The 18,415-nt window shown below is 42.1% G+C and overlaps 2 protein-coding genes across 7 annotated transcripts in view; one reads left to right on the top strand and one right to left on the bottom strand.

The window, feature by feature from the left end:
* Positions 1 to 2,788, bottom strand: part of AP2A2 (adaptor related protein complex 2 subunit alpha 2) — a 48,707-nt gene extending 45,919 nt beyond the window's left edge. For all 3 annotated transcript variants that reach the window (XM_075047874.1, XM_075047872.1, XM_075047873.1), the window contains exon 1: positions 2,605 to 2,788. In XM_075047874.1, coding sequence (XP_074903975.1) covers positions 2,605 to 2,671 — 67 coding nt within the window. In that variant the 5' untranslated portion in view covers positions 2,672 to 2,788. The remainder of the gene's footprint in view (positions 1 to 2,604) is intronic.
* Positions 2,789 to 8,818: 6,030 nt separating this feature from the next.
* CHID1 (chitinase domain containing 1) overlaps positions 8,819 to 18,415 on the top strand; it is a 129,926-nt gene continuing 120,329 nt past the window's right edge. For 2 of the 4 annotated variants that reach the window (XM_075047048.1, XM_075047045.1), the window contains exons 1-6: positions 8,819 to 8,879; positions 12,197 to 12,338; positions 13,757 to 13,906; positions 14,761 to 14,893; positions 15,879 to 15,923; positions 17,263 to 17,369. In XM_075047048.1, the coding sequence (XP_074903149.1) occupies positions 12,213 to 12,338; positions 13,757 to 13,906; positions 14,761 to 14,893; positions 15,879 to 15,923; positions 17,263 to 17,369 (561 nt within the window). In that variant the 5' untranslated portion in view covers positions 8,819 to 8,879; positions 12,197 to 12,212. Of the gene's footprint in view, positions 8,880 to 9,014; positions 9,231 to 11,454; positions 11,510 to 12,196; positions 12,339 to 13,756; positions 13,907 to 14,760; positions 14,894 to 15,878; positions 15,924 to 17,262; positions 17,370 to 18,415 lie in introns of those variants that run through there. The other 2 variants (XM_075047046.1, XM_075047047.1) reach the window with 2 other exon arrangements.

Here is an 18,415-nt window from a genome sequence, read left to right as displayed (position 1 = left end):
TACTCAATCTGGAAGGGCCGTAGGCAAACTAAAAACGTCAGGCCCTTATGGTAGTATTACAAAGAGATAAATGAGTCCAACAAAGCCAAAATTAGGACTGAAATTCAGAATATCAGCAAGCATTTTGCACATCAGTGCAACTGTCAGATATTTAACCTGTTTCTAGCCTTAAAGTTGGATTAAGAGCTGCACTTGCTGTCTAGCTTCCCTCCCATGTCAAAACAGGAACATTTTCTTAGATTTACAAGTCAAAAGATTCCGTTAGCTAAGCAGCTGTTACATTTTGTTCTTGACAAATATCTAGCTCCCCACTCTGAAGAGGGAAAGATGGAACTTAAGCCAATACCAGTGCCTACAAAGCAGAGTCTTTAGAGAGCACTCTCAAGTATTTTGGGGAATCTTAGTCACCATACACCAGCCCATGGTTAGCTGGCAACACTCAGAGCTCCCTTAAAGGAAAAAAGATTCAAATGCCATTAGACACCTATTTGGAAGCTGCATAGACCACCTACTAGTGGGAACTATCAGCTCTTTTGCAGCTATTTGGAAGATGTAGTTACTTTCTTCATAATGAAGATGAGAAAAATACAAAAGCAATCACAGCTCCCAAATAGCTGTCTGGACAGGGACAAAACATTTGAGAAATATCAGTATTTGTTTAAACAGTGAATGTGTTAACATTTTATTTGTTTCACAACCAGGTTACATCTTTGTCACTCTTGCTGACACTGAGAGCATGAGAGATTTGTTGTCCAATCTGGACAGAGAAGTGGTTGTTCCATCAGAGTTCCCACAGTGCCTATGCACTGGCAAGCTTATGGGGTAATCAGTAGTTAATTTGTTCTATGTCACTCTACTACCTTCAACCTTGTTATTCCACATCTCTAAACGTAGGTTAGGAACCTAAGAGCTTGAATGTTTCTCTTGTATTCCCTTCTACTGAATTTCACCAAAAACAAGAGTGGACAAATGTGTTAACCAACTGCCAGACATAAGAGACATTGAAGAACAAAATCATACTACTTCTAGCTAAACGAATGAAAAAAATTACTAAAAAAAAAATGATGAGTAGATACAACAGCAAGTCTTAAATGCTAGGACACCAGGTGAAACTATGTTACACATGCAGCTTGCATAGAATACCAGGGCACTAGAAAATTTTCAGTAAATAGTTGGGCCAACAAACAAAGCACAAGAGCATTCATGTAACCTTGAACTGATACACAACACATTTTATAAGCCACCTTCTACACATACAAGAGTAAAGTCTGAAGAAACATAAGGACCTGCAACTCTGTTCTGAAAAAAACATTGAGACAGCTTCTGCTGTTAAGGAATATTAGCAACCTTGAATTTTACATACAAAGCCCCTGTTTAGATGACTAGAAGTCCAAATCATCTAAATTTAGTTTAACAAAACTCTGCATTTAAACAGTATCATTTTAGCCGTATAATTTTCTCCCCAGCTTTTTGTACTAGAAGTCATCAACATGAAGAGTTTTCCAAGCTGGTGTGGTTATCCCAATACAAGCCTAGTTAGATCATCACTATTTGCATTAAAAAATCCTCCAAATCCACTTCCACCTTCGAAAGGAAACCTTACTGCCATTGCTTTTAAAGTAGCCTCAAGTAATCTATAGACGCACACAGGTGGACAAAATAGAGCTGTTTCATCACACCAACCACAGTGACCTTAGCCCTTCCCCAGGCAATTCCTGCCACATCATACACTTAGATCTCTAACTCAGATTAATATTAAACTGCTATCACATGCAATTCTCAGTGAAAAAGAAAAGCTGAGCACTGAGGTGTGCCCCCAGACATACACCTTCCCCCCCCCCCCCCACACACACCAAGCAGCAGCACATTTTACTCCTCCCCCTGTGCTGCACACTCACAGGCATGCTCCCCCTTCATCCCTCAGGGGAGCGCTTACCCACACCCCTCTCCATCCCATTTCTTAATTACACAGATCCTAAGAGCTGATTTCTGACAAAGCAGAATTTTAAAGCCAATTTAAGCCAAGCTCAGGCATACCCACAGAAGGCCCTGCTCGCAGGCACCCTTACAGAGGCCTGCTTTCCACCGGTGACGTTTTGAACTGAAAGCCGTTCACGGATTTGGAAGCAGACCAGACGCTTCTCTCCGGCCCGCCACAAACCCACCCGCACCCCGAGCACACGCCGGTTTCGCTTCATCGCCTTATAAACAAGGACGACGGCGGGCACCAGCCTCCCGGCACCCCCTTCCACCGGAGCAGCCACCACAACACCCAGCACGCCCCCGCAACGGCGGGGAGAGGGAAGAGAAGAAAATACCCGAACCAACCCACCCAAAATGCACAAACCAACCCAAACCCACAGCCCAGAAGCCTTAGGCTGTCCCCCCCCCGCCCCGCGCCGCCTCCCCCGCCGCCCCCCAGGGCGCGTCGCCATTTCGTGAGGCGGGAGCGCTCCGAGCAGCCTGCTGCGGGGGGCAGAGGGAAGAGGAGAGCACTGGGGAGGGGATCGAAGGAAAGAAGCCCCGGCCCCACGGGGCAACGGCCCATGGCAACGGCCGGCCCGGCCCAGGCCCCAGCCCCACCGCGCCTCAGCCGCCACTCACAGTTCCGGATATCGGAGATGAAGACCGCCAGGCCCCGCATCCCATCGCCCTTCGACACCGCAGGCATCGTGGCGCACGATCACAACCGCCCAGCAACACGCCAAACCGCCACAACTACTACCGCCGCCGCCCGCTCTCCCCGCGGGGCTCTTCAGGCCGCTGCCACCGCCGCCGCCTCTGCAGTGCGCAGGCGCCGGGACGGCTCCCGCGCCCCCGCGGGCGGCCGGCGCGCGAGGCTCTGGCGCCACCTGCCGCCCGGAGGCGGCGGCGCTGCGGGCCGCGGCGGGCCTCCCCTCCGCCGCCGCGGCAGGCAGTGTCCCGGGCCTCTCCCCGGGTATCCCCGCAGGAGCCCGGGCGATCCTGCGGTCTGGGAGGGGTGGCTGCTCGGAGGCTGAGCCCCGGAGGTCGGCGGTACCGCTCCTGGGACACGATTACCAGTCGCCGCCATCGGGGCAGACGGGCCCAGGCTGACGTGAGGGGTGGCAGGCAGGCGGTCCTTCCCCGTGAGGGGTCGGGCAGGGCGGCTTCAACCGCTGGATCCGCGGGTGAATCCACTGCACGCTCCCTGCTCAGGAACGGCCTAATCCCTTCCTCTCCCCGTGCCCCTAATGATCGAGAAGCTTTATGTTTCTGAAGGAGAAATACCGGGCTTCGCAGGTGCCTCAGAGGGTGCAACTTCTGACGGAGAAGGAGAGGGACGGCAGATCAGAAGACAAGAAAACTTCACTTCTTCAGTAAGCTTTGAGCAGTCTGTTAATCTAGGATCTTACTTCTAAAATGTGGAGAGCGGGGTACAGACTCTCTATGGTACGGTACGTGAGATCATGCTTTCCACAGGGTGGACTGACGGAGGCTGTGCCTCGGTCCTCCAGCTCAAAAGCGGACCAAAACAGTGCACTGGATCTACTTCACGTACCCTGCATAGTCACTCCGAACGTTTGCAGGCCCAAGAGCTACTATATGCAAAGCCATCCTTTGTCACATACCCCTTGTGAGCCTGCTCTCAGTTGCATAAGTGACGCAGTTGTTCTGCGTCACATGTGGCGATTCACACTCCTCTGACTCCCTGGGCGTGCAGGCATGCAAACCCAGGGCCATGTGTTTCTCATGAAGGCTGCAAACATGCAGAGCGACACAGTCCCATGCCACATCTACTCCTGAGACTGAAAATATTTCAAGGTTAAACTGTCTTAAACATGCCAAAGAGGTAGGACTGCGCAGAGCATTTAATCTCATCAGCCAAAAATAGATTCAAATGGTGTCAGAACTGGCCTAGTCTGCCTATTCAAAAGTATGCTGAGAGTTTCAGTCATAATGCAAGTGACTAGTATACTTAGTGGATTATAATGACCTGTAGAATCATGGGGTTTAGGGCTGCTGGAGATCAATCAGTCATTTCACCTGTTTCCCTGAATATTTCAAGCCATTTTATTTCATCTGTTGTGTTCTGGTTTGGCATTTTGTTTTGTTTTTTTCTTTTTTCCCCTGAATTGAGCCCAGTATCTAGCTTTTAGCTACAGTGTGTCTTTCAGAAAGGCACTCAGTCTTGATCTGACACCATCAAATTCACTGTTTCCCTGGGTAGTTTGTTCCCATGATTAATCCTCCTCATTCAGAGCCTGTGTCTTATTTAAATTTATCAAGCTCTAGTACCTTTAAGGTAATGATACATTTTTCTCTCATAGATGAAGAACTACATAATACTTGGTACTATCTCTCTGATAGTGGCTGTACACCTCAGGTCATTTCTGAAGTGTCTGTTCTGCATGCTTTCAGGATACATTGTTACATATGCTTTTTAGTTGTGTAAGCATCTATTAGAAAAACAAGATGACAGTATGTGGTAGTCACGCATACATCCGTTTCCCGTGGATCCATTTTGTAGACCAAGTGCAACTACAAGCAGTCGTGCACAACTAGTCTTATATTCAACTCAGATTTTCTGCATCTGTAGGCTTACATGAAGAAAATTCATCTTTTACATAGCTTTACAAACAGATTTTGATGCTTAACAATAATTTCCATTTACCTTGAAGCTGAAAACTTAAGATGTCACTACGTAGGAGCTTCTGCTAGCCAAAATGTTGAACTAATTTCTACTCTTAAGAGCACAGTGACACCTAAAGGCTAAGTGTATCAGTCCTGTCTGGCTGTATTCCAGTCAATACTGCAACTGCAAGTCATGTAGGTACACTTATTTTAACTGGTGTCTTAAAATATTCTAGCAGAATAGCTGTGGCAGTACCAAGTTAAGCATGAGCTGCAAATTCTGCTTGAGAACTGGGGTAAATATTCAAGTAGTTAACCCATGTGGAGCTCTCTAGTTTTATAACTATACTGCTAAATATTTCATTTGAAGTGGCTCAGCATGCAGTACACATACCCTGGTTATTTTATGTCAACCTCCTTTGACTGACTTTTGAGGCTTTACAATATTCATCCTTGCTCCCTGTCTTCATTTTGCCTCAACAAAGGCTTATGCAATTATGGTGAATGTGCAGGTATATGTCTGCCCTTACTGCCTTATAATTTAGAACTTATTAGACCATTTCAGACAGTTTTGACAGGGAGAAGATACAAATTTTATGTTAATAAATGGTTAGCTAGAGGAAAGAGCAGGTAATGGTCTCTAGATGCCTCTTGCCTGAAAGAAACATTGTAATGTGAGCTCAGCTGTTACTACACAGCACAGAGTTTGCACTAGGCACAGCCCTTTACAAATGCACCGAGTTAATAAATCTGGAAAATGTTTAGTTTGAGCTTAGCATCTATAAAACACCAGTCTGTGAAAAAAACAGACTTCAATTAGTTCCATCCATCCCAAGATGCTGTGATTTTTTAAAAGATTTCTAATTACGGTAAAATCAGCATTAAAAGGGAAATAGTCTCAAGAAATGCTTTCCTATTACACAAAATGTTTTACAGCACATTTGTTTGCCAACAAATCCACAATGTCTATCCCTTCTTTCCCATGTCATACATTAGTTGCTTTAATCATTTTCAGAATTTCATTGCACTTTGGTACAAAGACTTGAATAATTACACTGACCTTCATAAGACTATTACCATTAAACTGAATGGATTCAGCTGGTGAGTATCCATTTGTGGGAACTACAAAAAGGGAATTGTTCCTTTCCCTTTGTTACTTCTGTCCAATTTGTCTCTCACCCCATCAGTTATTGCTTTCTTCTGCTACTCATGGTCATTCTAACCATTACTGGAAGCAAAAAGAGCTAAGGAGAAAACAGAATTGGTGGCTCCTCCACATGTACACTCAATCATGTTTCTCTACCTGACACCTAACATTCATTGTCTATTAACAGATACAACAGTTTTATCAGCAATGCCTTCTGCCATGTCAGAGTATCTGATGTGCTGCTTTCAAGATTAAGAAATGCAAAGTTAGGAGAATATCACTATCATGAAACCCTAAACATCTAGAAATTTGGGACAGATCTGCCTAGATCTTTTCTTTCTGGTGAGCTCCTCAATGACCAGAAGGGGTTTACACTCGAAACACCAGGTTTATATTAAAATGTAGAATAGAATACTTAAGCTTTAAAATAAACCCTAAGAGAGTAGATGAGATAAAATAAGGGTGAATAAAGGTTTTGCAAACAAGATGTCCTTTGCTACCTGCATGCTGGCAGAGTAATGTGAGTTGCTGGCTTTGTGAGTTGCAATAAACTCTATATAATTCCTTCTAGTTCATGGGAGGTTTTTTCATTTCATCTCTGAGGTCCTTCTGCTATTTCTCTTAGCTTTTTTCTCCTTAACTACAGGCTTCCACTCATTTCTTGCTGCCACACCATTTTTTATTTTCTGAGTATGCACAATTACTTGCCAGGAAAACAGCACACTTCTACTCTGCCCCAGGTGTCATATTTTACTAAGGTTCTGCTTTTTTAGAGGAATAGTAGTGTGCAGACTGAAAACACAGAAATAAAACTGATATGGCCTATCACAGGCAACCATACCCCATTTTTAAATTTCTTTGTGCCTCTTTGAGCTGGCCACAAATGCATAGAATTAAAGCAAAAGACTTATAGTCAGTAATAATCAAAATCAGTAACTGTTAGAGCATGAGGAAAACCCCAAACAGAAAACTGGTAAGTATTTTATGTAAAATACTCACCTTTGAAGCTTGGGGCCTTTTCATTTCTAGAAAAAAATAAAAAGTTAAGAAGCGTGAGATATAATTCCAGGGAAACCAAAGTGAAAATTAATGAGTTACGATTAGTTACATAGGGGGAACTTAGGTGCTGAGATGCCCAGTGTTGTGGCACCCAGCCTTCAAGTACCTGGCTCAAGGAAAGGAATTCATAGTGCCAAGTTCAGTTACTGAATTTGGGAAGTAGTGCATGGGGTAGACAGTGGGAGTTAAACAAGATGCATTCATGATTCCCATAACAGATAGAGATTCCTGTCTCTTTGAAGAACATTGAAAATGTAGAAGCACAAAGATCACCTTATCTTTTAGTCTTTGTTAGTGGAATGTCAGCCTCTGGTGGGGACTGCGCAATACCTTGCAGATGTGTTAAAAATGTGGGTGCATCCTTACATAGAGGAGATAAGATCTGTGATTCTCTCCTCAGTGGCAGCATGTACCCTGTCAACTACTTGCAGCAAACCTTTGGATCAGTCCTGCTAAGGCCACAAGAAAGAGAGTCAATAGGAGAATATGATGGGAATGCAAGACAGGAAATTATGGATTTCATTATGGAGAGACTGGAAACAAAACTGGTTTTTCATGCCCTCATGACTTATCTGTTGTTCCTGCTATTTGGAAGTGTAAGCTGGAAGCATTTAATGTTTGTGAGAGCGAACAGCATGTTACGAAACAACAGAAAATCTGGTACCACATTTATTGTAAATTAAGTACTACAGTTATGCACCTTTTAAATTTGGGGTAGTTTATATATATATGTGTTTCAAACATGCCTGTCAAGCAGTCCTATGAGATAAAAAGAAATCACTTCTTGAGTGAAAGCTGAAGGATTCAGAGGTGTTTTGTTGACACTAAAAAAGTGGGATGAGACATTCCTTTTTCCTGCTCTTTAGTCTGTAAGCACGTGTGTCCGAATGTGCTAGTGAGTACCAGTTTCCTTTCTGAAGTCCTTGCTAGAATTTAAATCTGGGTGATTTAGTGCATAGAGAAAGTGTACGTGTTCTTAGCACTGGCCAGAGAGACCATACAGCTGGTTCACCAGCAGACTTCTGTTCAGAGGAAAAGCATTTCTATTTTTCTTTTCAGTGTTAAAGAATGTTCATGAAGATCTTCATTATACAAGAGGGAATGAAAGAGGAGGTCAGATCAGGAGAAAATAAGATAACCTTTCAGTTCAGCTTCTGGCAGGTTGCACCAAGCTGTAACCAACACAGAAAGCAGGTCACAGAAAGGCTTCTGTTGGGAAGTGCACTGCCAGGATATGTGAGGCTTGCCACTACATCACGACATAGTACAGACATTTTTATCAAGTCTTTTTATATAGTATTTAGTCCCTGCAAGCAGCCCATGAAATACCAGGCTTACATCAAAACCTCCACTGCAGCAAAAATAGTAGTAGCACAGCCATGGTGTATGTAAAAAGGAACTGTAGAAGGACAAAACAGAAGATAATAAAAACCTCAATTTGAAACATAAACTTTTATTTTAAAGCATGTTAATGGCCATCTGAGATTTGACCCCTCCTTTCTGGACAGCTGGAGTTAGGAATATTGCCTGCTGCCTCTCTGCAGCCTTGCCTGCACTATCATTTTGTCTCCAGGCCAGCGCACGTATTTGAGCCCAAACTCCCTCCCTCCCTACGCTATTTGCTACAGCTTGGAACAAACCAAGAGGCTCTTTAAGGGAATTTACGGTTAGACCGTGACTAGCATTTGCTTTCTGGGTACTGATGAGCGCCAACGCAACCCGCACCCAGGGACGGCCCAGCCTCCTCCGCCTCCTCCTTCTTCTCCTTCTCCTCCGCCGCCGCCTCCTCCTCCTTTCTCTTTCTCCTTCTCCTTCTTTCTCCTTCTCCTTCTCCTCCTTCTCTCTCCCGCGCCGCCTCCGCCTCTCCCGGGGCTCGGCCGGCCTGAGCAGCTGCTCCCGCGCCTCTCGCCCCGCCCCGCGGAGCCGATAGCAAGCAACAGCCACTGCTTCGCCGCCATGTTGGCGCAGCTGCCTCTTAGCCGCCACCCGGCGGCCTCTCCCGCTCCCCCCCGCCCCGCTCGTCAGCCGGCGGGGCGGTGCCGTCCGCCTCCACTTCCGAAGCGGCGGCGGCGGGCGGGCGGTAGGTGGTGGCAGCGGGCGGCTGAGGGCTGCCTGGGGGCAGGGAAGGGGGCGGGCGGTAGGGCTGCGCCCCGGAGGTTGCGGTGGTCTTCGGCCTGCGCCGCAGCCGGGGTGGGGTAGTGGCACGGCACTTGAGGGTGGCCCGGGTGGCCCCGCGGGGTCCGAGCTCGCGGGTGGGCCGCGGCGGGGGCTTGCCCTGAGGGAGCCTGCTGGCGTGGCAGGCTTGCACGCTGTTGTCCCTGAGGTCTGCGTGGAAAGCTGTCGTATCTCGAGAGTCGGACGGATGTGGGAGGCAATTTTTACTGTCAAAGTAGAGCACCTCACAAGAGGAAAGGGAGTAATGTTTACACAGGTTAGAAACGGGTTTATTTTCACTCCTGAATCTAGTTTTTGTTGATTTAATTTAAAAACACATCAACACAGTGCTTCCTGGGCTTCCTCTACTAAGTGGTGCGGGCTCCTGCAGCAGCAGTTAGAATCTAGTTTCTTCTTTAGAAATAAAGTATAAACATTAACTCTGATTTCCATATAGTTATTGTGCCAGCTTCCAAGATTATTTAGTTTCTTTGGTTGCTTCTTTGGGACAGCCTAAATTATGCCAGCTTTTCTCCCTTTTAAAAATAAAGGTGCATTTAAAACCGCTGACTGTTACCTCATGTGGAGACTCAGGTTAAACAACATTTGTGACCTGGCTTAGAGAGAAACCTGGGCTTCACATCAGTTTGCCAAAAGGTGTTTTAAACCTTAAGTTGTCCATAGTATCAGTTGAACAAGGACATAGAGTCAGTCTTCAATTTTGCTTGCTCTTTGCAGTGATAGGTTAAATAAACAAGAGTGCCAAGCTCATACAGTTCTACTCAGTTTAGTTAGATTGAGGAGAATTAAAAAATGATGCAGGAAGGTTTGCAGAAGAAGACCTTGATAGGGATCTATTTTCATAAAGCTTGCAAAATTCACGCTTATAGTTTCCATAAAGAGCATTTAAAGTCTGACTAATTCATCTTCATGTAGTAGAGTGATGCTGTTTACTTAATTTTCACTTAACCAATGTTGTTAAAGAACAAATTATTAAAATAGGGTTCCAACCAAGAGTCAGTATTGGACTGTCACTGGCAGAAACCATTTTGCCACAGGCTCAGTTCTTCCTATAGATCTAGGAGTGGATGTTGACTTAATAATTGGCAGATGGATATGATCACGTCAAGGAGATGAGCACATTTTGATGTCTAATTAGAGTTCAGTGATTATTTTTTTTTTTAAACTTCTGTTCTTCAGCTGATAAATGTTAACTTCTCTTCAGGGAAATGGATGTTGTAGCTAATTGTTTCTGAAAGTGAAATCAAACACCTCTAAATCAATATAGACCAGCTTCTGGAAGAATTGATATCCTGTCCGAATAGTTAAGACTTGTATTGACTATTCAGGCTCTCCTTTGTTCCTCTCTGCAGTAGTTTATAGACCCTGCCAAGCTAGATGGAACAGAGTAGATGCTAGCAAGAGCAACCTGCTTTGTCTAATTTTTAGGATGTGGAAAACAAGGGGGTTACCAGTGACCTTGAAGGCAAAGTAGAAGCATAGCACCTTAACTTTTAATAGTAGTGAATTTCAAATGGTGTAGCAGTTTAGCTTTTACCCCGCCCTCTGGATCCAAGAAGTATTAGAAGGCTTTCTGCTTTTATTTTGCATTCTTTATAAGACTTGACTAAAGCCTTCAAATAATTTTGTACATGAGGTTTTTGATGATCTATGTTCTTTGGTGCTAGTGGCATTGTTTTTTTCAAGTACTTCTGCTGCTGTCATCCTTCTGCTTCGTTCTCTAATCACATACTTCTCTGCGTTTTCCTGCAGAATCCCTAACTCCTGCAGTAAATATCTTTGCTTTTTAAAACCTCACTGCTAAGCCAGCCCCATCCTAATATGCTTAGGTTTATTGAGTTGTTGATCTCATCTCTGCATTACCACTGTTGGCCTCAAATGGCTGCTGTTTCATTGAGTACACTTCCATTTAACCTTTAAGGTTCCTTCTGCCACCATGTTACTGCCATAGTACTCCTTCAGAGTGCTCAGTCTGCTGTTGTGGGATCCCTCACCTGATGCTTTGTACAGAAACAAAATAGTCAAACTTTGGACAGCATTTGTTATCAGTGCCCACAGAACAAGTCTTGTAAATATGACTTGAAGAAATGAGTTCATAAGTCTTTAAAGTGAGTAGTAGAAATGTTAATTCTTCAGGCTAATACAGGAAGCACGAGAATTTTTAAAGTTTGAGAAAACTTCAGAAAATTATGGGAAAGGTAACCTTTTTTTCTTCTCCATTAGTGTCTCATAATTATGAGAAACAGCCTGATATGTACCTAGAGCCACTAGTTTATTATAGGTGAAAGCTAGTCCCAGTTTGATACTCAGGACTTCCAGAATTAGTAACAGGTTGCTTTTCCTTCATTCTGGTATTTTACCTCCTTTAGCCCTGGTTCCCCTAATGGTAAATATTTTTTCTCTGTTTTCTTCTTATCCACTTCTGGGAACTAGGCTGGAAAACCAGTGTGACTCATGGATAGGGAGAGGTTGAAAAACAAGCTCTGGCTGTATTTGAAATTTTTTTTGTAAAGTCTTTCCTCTGAGAGAACTAAGGTATGATAGATAAATAACACTGAACAGAACTGTTCTTTATTAATTCTCAATTCTTTTATCTGAAACTGGGGCAAACTGTCAAAGTAATTCTTCTAGTCCAAAAGGATTCTGCCCCCTCTTCCCCCCTTTTTCTTTTTTCTTTTTTCTTTTTTAATTCTGCGTGTATCACTGACTTGGCAAGCAATTTAAAGCAAAGTTCTCACCGGTTAGAGTAAAGACACATAGCTGTAAACATATAGCTATAATTCCTTCTGTCTCGTAATTAATTTGTGACTTGCTGACTGGGTTAGGCAGGAGCAGAAACAAATGGTATCTCTTGTCTGCTATAGAAAAAGTAAGGTGGTAGTATAATTGTCCTGGGCAGCAGACATTTATCTCAGTTTTAGCTGTAAACCATTATACTTCTTTAGGGATTCTTTAAAAGGGAAACTGCAAGTGTCCAACCCACTTTCTCTGTGATACACTTATTAAAACAAGGGACAAAAAAAGATGTTTGAGCCTAGGAATCTCTTAAAATACTCTGCTGTTTTGCTGCCAGAGCAAAAGCACTATTAAAACAGTACTGCCTTAATAACTCTGATTTTAGAGGGAAGAAGAAAAGACAATTGCCTGACTTTTCTTAGACAAGAAAACTGAATTAAACTTATATTATTCTGTTCATGGAGATTTGAATCCTTATGTTTTCAGGGCAGGAGAAATTGACATGGGGAAAACCACCATGAGGTTTCTCTGTACTTCACTTTCTCTTACCATGATTTTCTGGCTAGCTGAAGGTACCCTGTCAAAAACAGATGCAAAGAAAGGTGCTACAAAAAAACTGGAAGAAAAGGTAAGAGAAATAACCAAAATGCTCGTCTTATCCAACGTGTGCAGTGAACTAATTGAACTTTGGTGAATGGACTCTCATTCTGTCAAAACTGAGTGAAAAGCAACCATGCGTTTCCATTGAAGCTTATGCTCACAAATAAGACTACCTGAAACTGTTCTTTCCTTCAGCTTTTATGTGTGTCACAAATGGTTGACTCCTTGAACCAATATGATGTAGACTTCTAGAGCTTTATACCCTATGCGAGTTGCAGAAGCAGGAAGTTTTTGTCACCTCTTGCATAGCTAAAGGAGACATACTTCCATGGCTTTGGAAAGGGGGATGGGGAGCAGTAGTTTGGGCCAAGAGCACCAGGTCATTTACTGGTGGAAGGGAGGGTGTTCTCAGCCTTGCCAATGGGAAGGCTCTATCCTGATAGAAGACTTTGAGGAGCCTTCTAACCAACAGTTCCTTTGCAGGCAGAAATGATTCAGAGTCCTGTAGCAATCTGAGCAAGCGCAGCCAACATGCTGAAGTCTCTCTTAATTTGCTCAGCATGTTCTTGTTTCCTGCCTGTTTTCTTTCAAAACTGCAAGAAGGCACAGCACTGCAAGAGAAAGGGTGTGTACAGAGAGGAAGTATATTTACCAGTGCATATACCAAGTATAGGTACTTAGTGTTGCTAAGCATGTTAGGTAAAAATTAGACAATGTTAAAAATCCTCTCCCTTACTTAAATTGTAAGTATAGGTAATCCTTTATTATGCAGATACATCTGTCTTTGTTTGTATTGCTTGCTCAATGTCTACCAGGAAGAAAATCTAGTCTGCAGGTAGTGAGGATAATACTAAGTGTTAAGACAGGCCTTATCCCTAAAGTCCTTACACTGAATCAATAGATGGTTTCTGCATACTCACCATGCACGCTCTATTAGGCCTTCTCACTGTTTCTGTCTGCTAAAACTTTGTGCTGTTTTAGTTGAAGCAGGCCTTCCTTAAAGAAAGGTCTTTATAACCTGGGCCCTCGGTAACCATAATGCAGCATACTCAGTCTAAAATATATCCAGTTTAGAAGTTGTCTTCAAATTCTTGGTTAAGAACTCCTAGCCCCTTTTTATCATTTGGGGGTAACAGGCCAGAAAGCATCGACTAGAGAGCAGAGCACCATCAGCTGTGGTGAATTATGTTCTTTAATCTTACGACTTATTGATTTTTTTGTTTGTTTATATGTTGTTTTCCTTGCAAACAGTAAGTTTACTGATGATGAAAATAATTTCTGAGCAGTTTCCTGTTTCAGTTTTAAATCAAACTGCTCTGCATCATTTAAAATGAGTGCTCAGAGTTTAATGATGTGATTTTTCTTTTTTTTTTTTCTTTTTGAAGTCTGTTATTGAAAATGGCTGCTTTGTATAGCTGGTTCTAAAAAACTGTCTTCTCCCTGCAGACGCTGCATTCTGATAAAAATGTGCGGGACCGGGGACTGGTAGTTGTGGATCCAAAGGCAAAGGATATTATTCTGGAACACAGAAGTTACTGCTCCAAGAAGATGAAGGAAAGGCATTTCTCAGGAGATGTTCTGGGATATATTACTCCCGTAAGTTAATAAAACGAATAAAATTGGTGCTTTGAATAAACATGCAGCACGGTGCGCTAATCTGCAATCTTGCATCCTGGTGTTAAAAGCATTTTTATAATAATGGGAACTTCTGGTCAATACAGTCAAATATAACCAGAGGATTGTTTGAGAGCAGGCTTGAGATTCAAGTGGTCTCAAACCCTTGTTCTCCCATCCATCTCTTGAAGGATGTCTAGGTCACATAGTTTTTCTTCTCACTGGTCAAACAGAGGTGGTAGTATTCTCTTGTCCTTGATGAGCCATGTGAAGTTGCAGTAAAGTCGGAACAGGAGGGCTACTAAGTGTCCTCATACCACGCAGCTACCAACTTGAACCTTCTAAATAAACAGTAAAAATTTTATGCTGCTGTCAAACTGATCTCTTTTGCTATCCAGTCTTACTATTATTGAGAGCATTCTTTCTTGAATAATAAATGTTTCTTCCTTTTCTTTAGAGGATGTTTTTCACTTGTTTCAGTCTTACACTGCTCAAAAGAGAAATAGCTGCCCTATAAATTTTCACCTTTCTCAAGTTCTCTTGAACATAAATGCAGAGTCTGTAAATTCAGAGGTGTGTTGGAATCTACATGCAAATTCCTGTAGTTCAGGTGAATTTGCACAATTCAAGTATTGCCTTTCATGTAGCTGTCAGTTTCCAGAGTAATTTCTTAGTTAAATAAAAATAATATCCCATAAGGTTTCCTCAAACTAACAAACAGGGATCTAGGAAATTATTACATTTGTGTTAAAGAATTTGTATTGGTCAAAAGTAAAATGAACTGTATATCTTGCTTTTGAGCCTCTCACTTTTTTTTTTCTCCTTTCTTTTGCAAGTGGAACAGCCATGGCTATGACATTGCTAAAATATTTGGAAACAAATTTACACTAATCTCACCAGTCTGGTTACAAGTGAAAAGGAGAGGGAAGGAAAGGTTCCAGTTTACTGGGCTCCATGATGCTGATAAAGGTGCTATTTTCTTTTTCTTTGAATGTGCATTGCAAGTAAGATTACTGGTCTTGTTGCAGACTAGGTAGCTTTGGCAATATATGCCTGTGGGTTTTTCTGACTCTGTCTCATGGTGAAGTACTTTCATCCATTCCTTTTTTGGGGGAGTTTTCTTCAGTGAACTTCTTTCTGTCCCCATGTGCTTCCACATGTGTACATCATTTATCTGTCTAAAGAATAAGTAGAAAGATGGCTCTTTGACAAGCTTGTCTACAAAGCCCCTCTTAAAAAAAAAGAAGGGACAAAGAATCTGTACGGGCAGAAATGGTCTTTGGTGTTTGCACTGTGCAGTTGTTTACCTGCTGTGGGTTTTTTTCCTTTGCAAAAACCTTTGGGTGAATTTGTTGTGGGCGTGGAAGATAAATTTGATCTGAAGACCATTTTTCCCTTCACTATCAAGAAACTGGTAGCAAGTTCAGATTTCAGCTAGTATGTTCTTAAATAATAACTAAGTAGCTTATGGTTTTGAACTTGATTGAATGTGGAATCTTATTTGGAACAGCTACAATTCTTACCATGTTGGTGCCTGCTAGCAAATTCATTTTAGTGCAGTGACTGCCAAGAGGAGTGGATGGGACACTTGAAAGTACCAACTTTAAAAAAAAATAAAAATTCCTTCCAGGTGATGCTTGGTGTCGTTGTTCTGAGTAGGCAGTAAGATAGTTTCCATGATGAGGCAGAACTGTAAGCAGCAGGGCGGGGTTGGATAGGGACTATTGTAAGATTGTAGTAAATGCTAGTTATGCTGTGGTAGAGCTGAATAGCTTCAAATTCTGTGCATCAGAAGATGTTTCATCTGTGTTGGTTATGAACTAGTAGCCTGTGGCAGGAAGATAGGTATAATGAAACTATGCTACATTATTTGAAGAATGCTTGAAAATATATTGTCAATGTCAACATTGTTTATATTTTAACAGTTGTTCTCTTACTTGATACTGTTTGACAGGCTGGATGAAAGATGTCAGAAAAGCCTCCAAAAACATCAAAATAGGTGAGCCTCTGTTTTATGTTTGGTTTTTATCTTCTTTAACTGCTAGCAGAGCAAAAGAAGGCTTTGTTCCAGGTGTATATGGGAGAAAGGGAGGTTACCTTAGCATAGCTGTATGAAGGAAAAAATCTGAGAAGAAAAATAAAAGCAGTTAACTGTAGAAAATTAACTGATGTGTTGATCCTGTTGGTGCCCTAAAGTTTTGCCTTAGCTTCTTGTCTCTGGATAAACCCTGGATCACAGGGCCCTCTCTGGAGAGGGGTACTTTGTACATAACACTACATGCTTACCTGGGGGAGCAGTCTTCAAACTTGTTGCTCAGGGGTTCTGCTTAGTTAAAAAGAAAAAAAAAATCCAGATCTGAGTCAGTCAGACTTTCCTGCATGATAGTAAAGTCCTCCTTTGGCTTTTCTCCCGTTGAAGCTGGGAACTCAAGGGATGTGCCACGGTGCATGTTTTTAGGGAAAATGGCAAACATTGCTATAGAGATAGTACTGTGCTAGACTTCTTACATTTGTATGTAGCAAGAAATCTATGGAACTGTGAAACCCTTCTTGATTCAGAAGGGAGTATGAAACTTGAAATGCATTAGAAAAATTGAATGCTCAGTCAAATATTTTAAATTACTTCAGCTGCCAGATGATAAAGCCTTTGAAATCTCTCTAGACTCTTCTAAAATACTCTTTTACATCCTTGGTACTTAGAAAGGGCTTAGATGTGGCTCTCTGTGAGTTGCTGGCTTTTCCAGTGTGCATGATTGGCGACTGTTCCAACAGCAGCTTTTCTGACTCTTGTCTGACTGTTTTTAAAGTTTTGTGTTGTTAGAAAAAAGAAATTATGTGAGCACAAGTTCCCATGTTTTCCAAAATAAAAATTTGTCGTAGGGTCTTGAGATGAGTAGAAGAGTGAAGTAATATAGGGCTGTGTACAGAAGAGTAAATTAGAGTTTGAAGTGAACTTTTCTATCTTGTTCTTGTGGTAGAAGAGATGCACAGCTTACAGAAAGATTGCTGTTTCATGTTGGTGTTCTTTTAAGACTATACTTGGGGCCCAAAGTGATTGTTCAATTAAGATTGTTCAATCAAGTGAAGGTATCTTTTCATAAAACTTGCATCAGTACAGACCTTTAACTAAACATAAAATGAACAAGAATGTTCTACAGTGTCAATTTATCTGTGCTGCTGAAGTTGATCAGAGTAAAAGAGCAAATGATCTTAGTTATGGGATATGTTGTTTAGTGGCATCTCTGCCTGTAACTGCTGTATTCTGTTTCTGCAGAAATATTCCAGTGTAGATAATAAATTCTTAATTTTCACTACTGATTGACGACTTTGCTTGATAGTGCCTCGAATTTTGTTTGATGGCTGGACTTATCAGGACTTTGAGAGTGTTTTTGGCAGTGAGGATGAGATAGAGGAGCTTACCAAGAACATGGTTCTCCTAGCCAAGGTAAAAAGAATTTTTGCTAATGCTTATAAAATAGTGTGAGATGATATTTGATTCCTTTTGTAATGGGTGTTTTCTCATTTCCAGTAGTTTTATATTCTACAAAATAAAATTCGCTTAAAACAATAATTAGGCAGGATTCTTAATAGTGTGTCCTGGTGTGTGTCCAATTCCTGTAAATACGAAGTATAGCAACACTTAAGTGCTGTTAACTACAAGTCTAAAGTGAGACTATGTAAGTCTGATCAACATAACCTTGTTAAGTTACCACTGGCAGCTGCATTGGTGACTTGTGCCTGCTATAAATTGTGATTGATAAAACCTGTTCCAAACAGCTGGCAGGCTGAATGTTACTGACACAGTAGTGGATACCTGATAAACTTCTCATGGAGGTTGCCTGGTGAGCAGACTGCTTTCTTTTAAATTTCTGTTAAAAAAATAAATCTATTAAGCAGGGGCTAAACTGGTTAGTAGCATTTTTTGATAGACAGAAAAAGGGCCATGGGCGCAATGAGTGCTGTTTTCTGTGTTACAGGAGTACATTCAGGCCCAGTGTGCTAGAGCTAATGAGCCACTTCTAATACCAAGAATAACTCACTCAATATCTGTTACTGTACAGTTTTGCTCAGGTCTGATAAAGCAGTTTGCTTAAAATGTTAAGAGGCTGGGGAGAGGAGAAGGGGATTTCCTTTAAGGAATGGTTACTGTTTGCTAAGGTTTTCTGGGCAGCCCCTTAGCTAATGGCTTTAGAGCTATGCATGTGTAGGACTAGACGAGTTGCACCTGAAAGACATTCAACTTTAGCAGTTGATTCATGACAGCCTGCTTAATTACCGTCATAATAAGTCTTCTCACTTGCTACGTGATGTAAAGAAATCTTAAAGTGCACTAGAGGAAGATGGATCTAGAGGTAAACTGAATAGTTTCTTAAAATTTATTACTGATACATCAATTTTAGGTCCTCAGCAACAGTTGGCCTCTTAAAGAAAGGGTAGTCATGTACAACAGTATCCTTGATCATGCTAAACATAAATTATCGCAAGTGAGGT

The sequence above is a fragment of the Buteo buteo genome, chromosome 16, assembly GCF_964188355.1.
Source record: "Buteo buteo chromosome 16, bButBut1.hap1.1, whole genome shotgun sequence".
NCBI lineage: Eukaryota > Metazoa > Chordata > Aves > Accipitriformes > Accipitridae > Buteo > Buteo buteo.
This window is presented reverse-complemented; position numbering and strand designations above follow the sequence as displayed.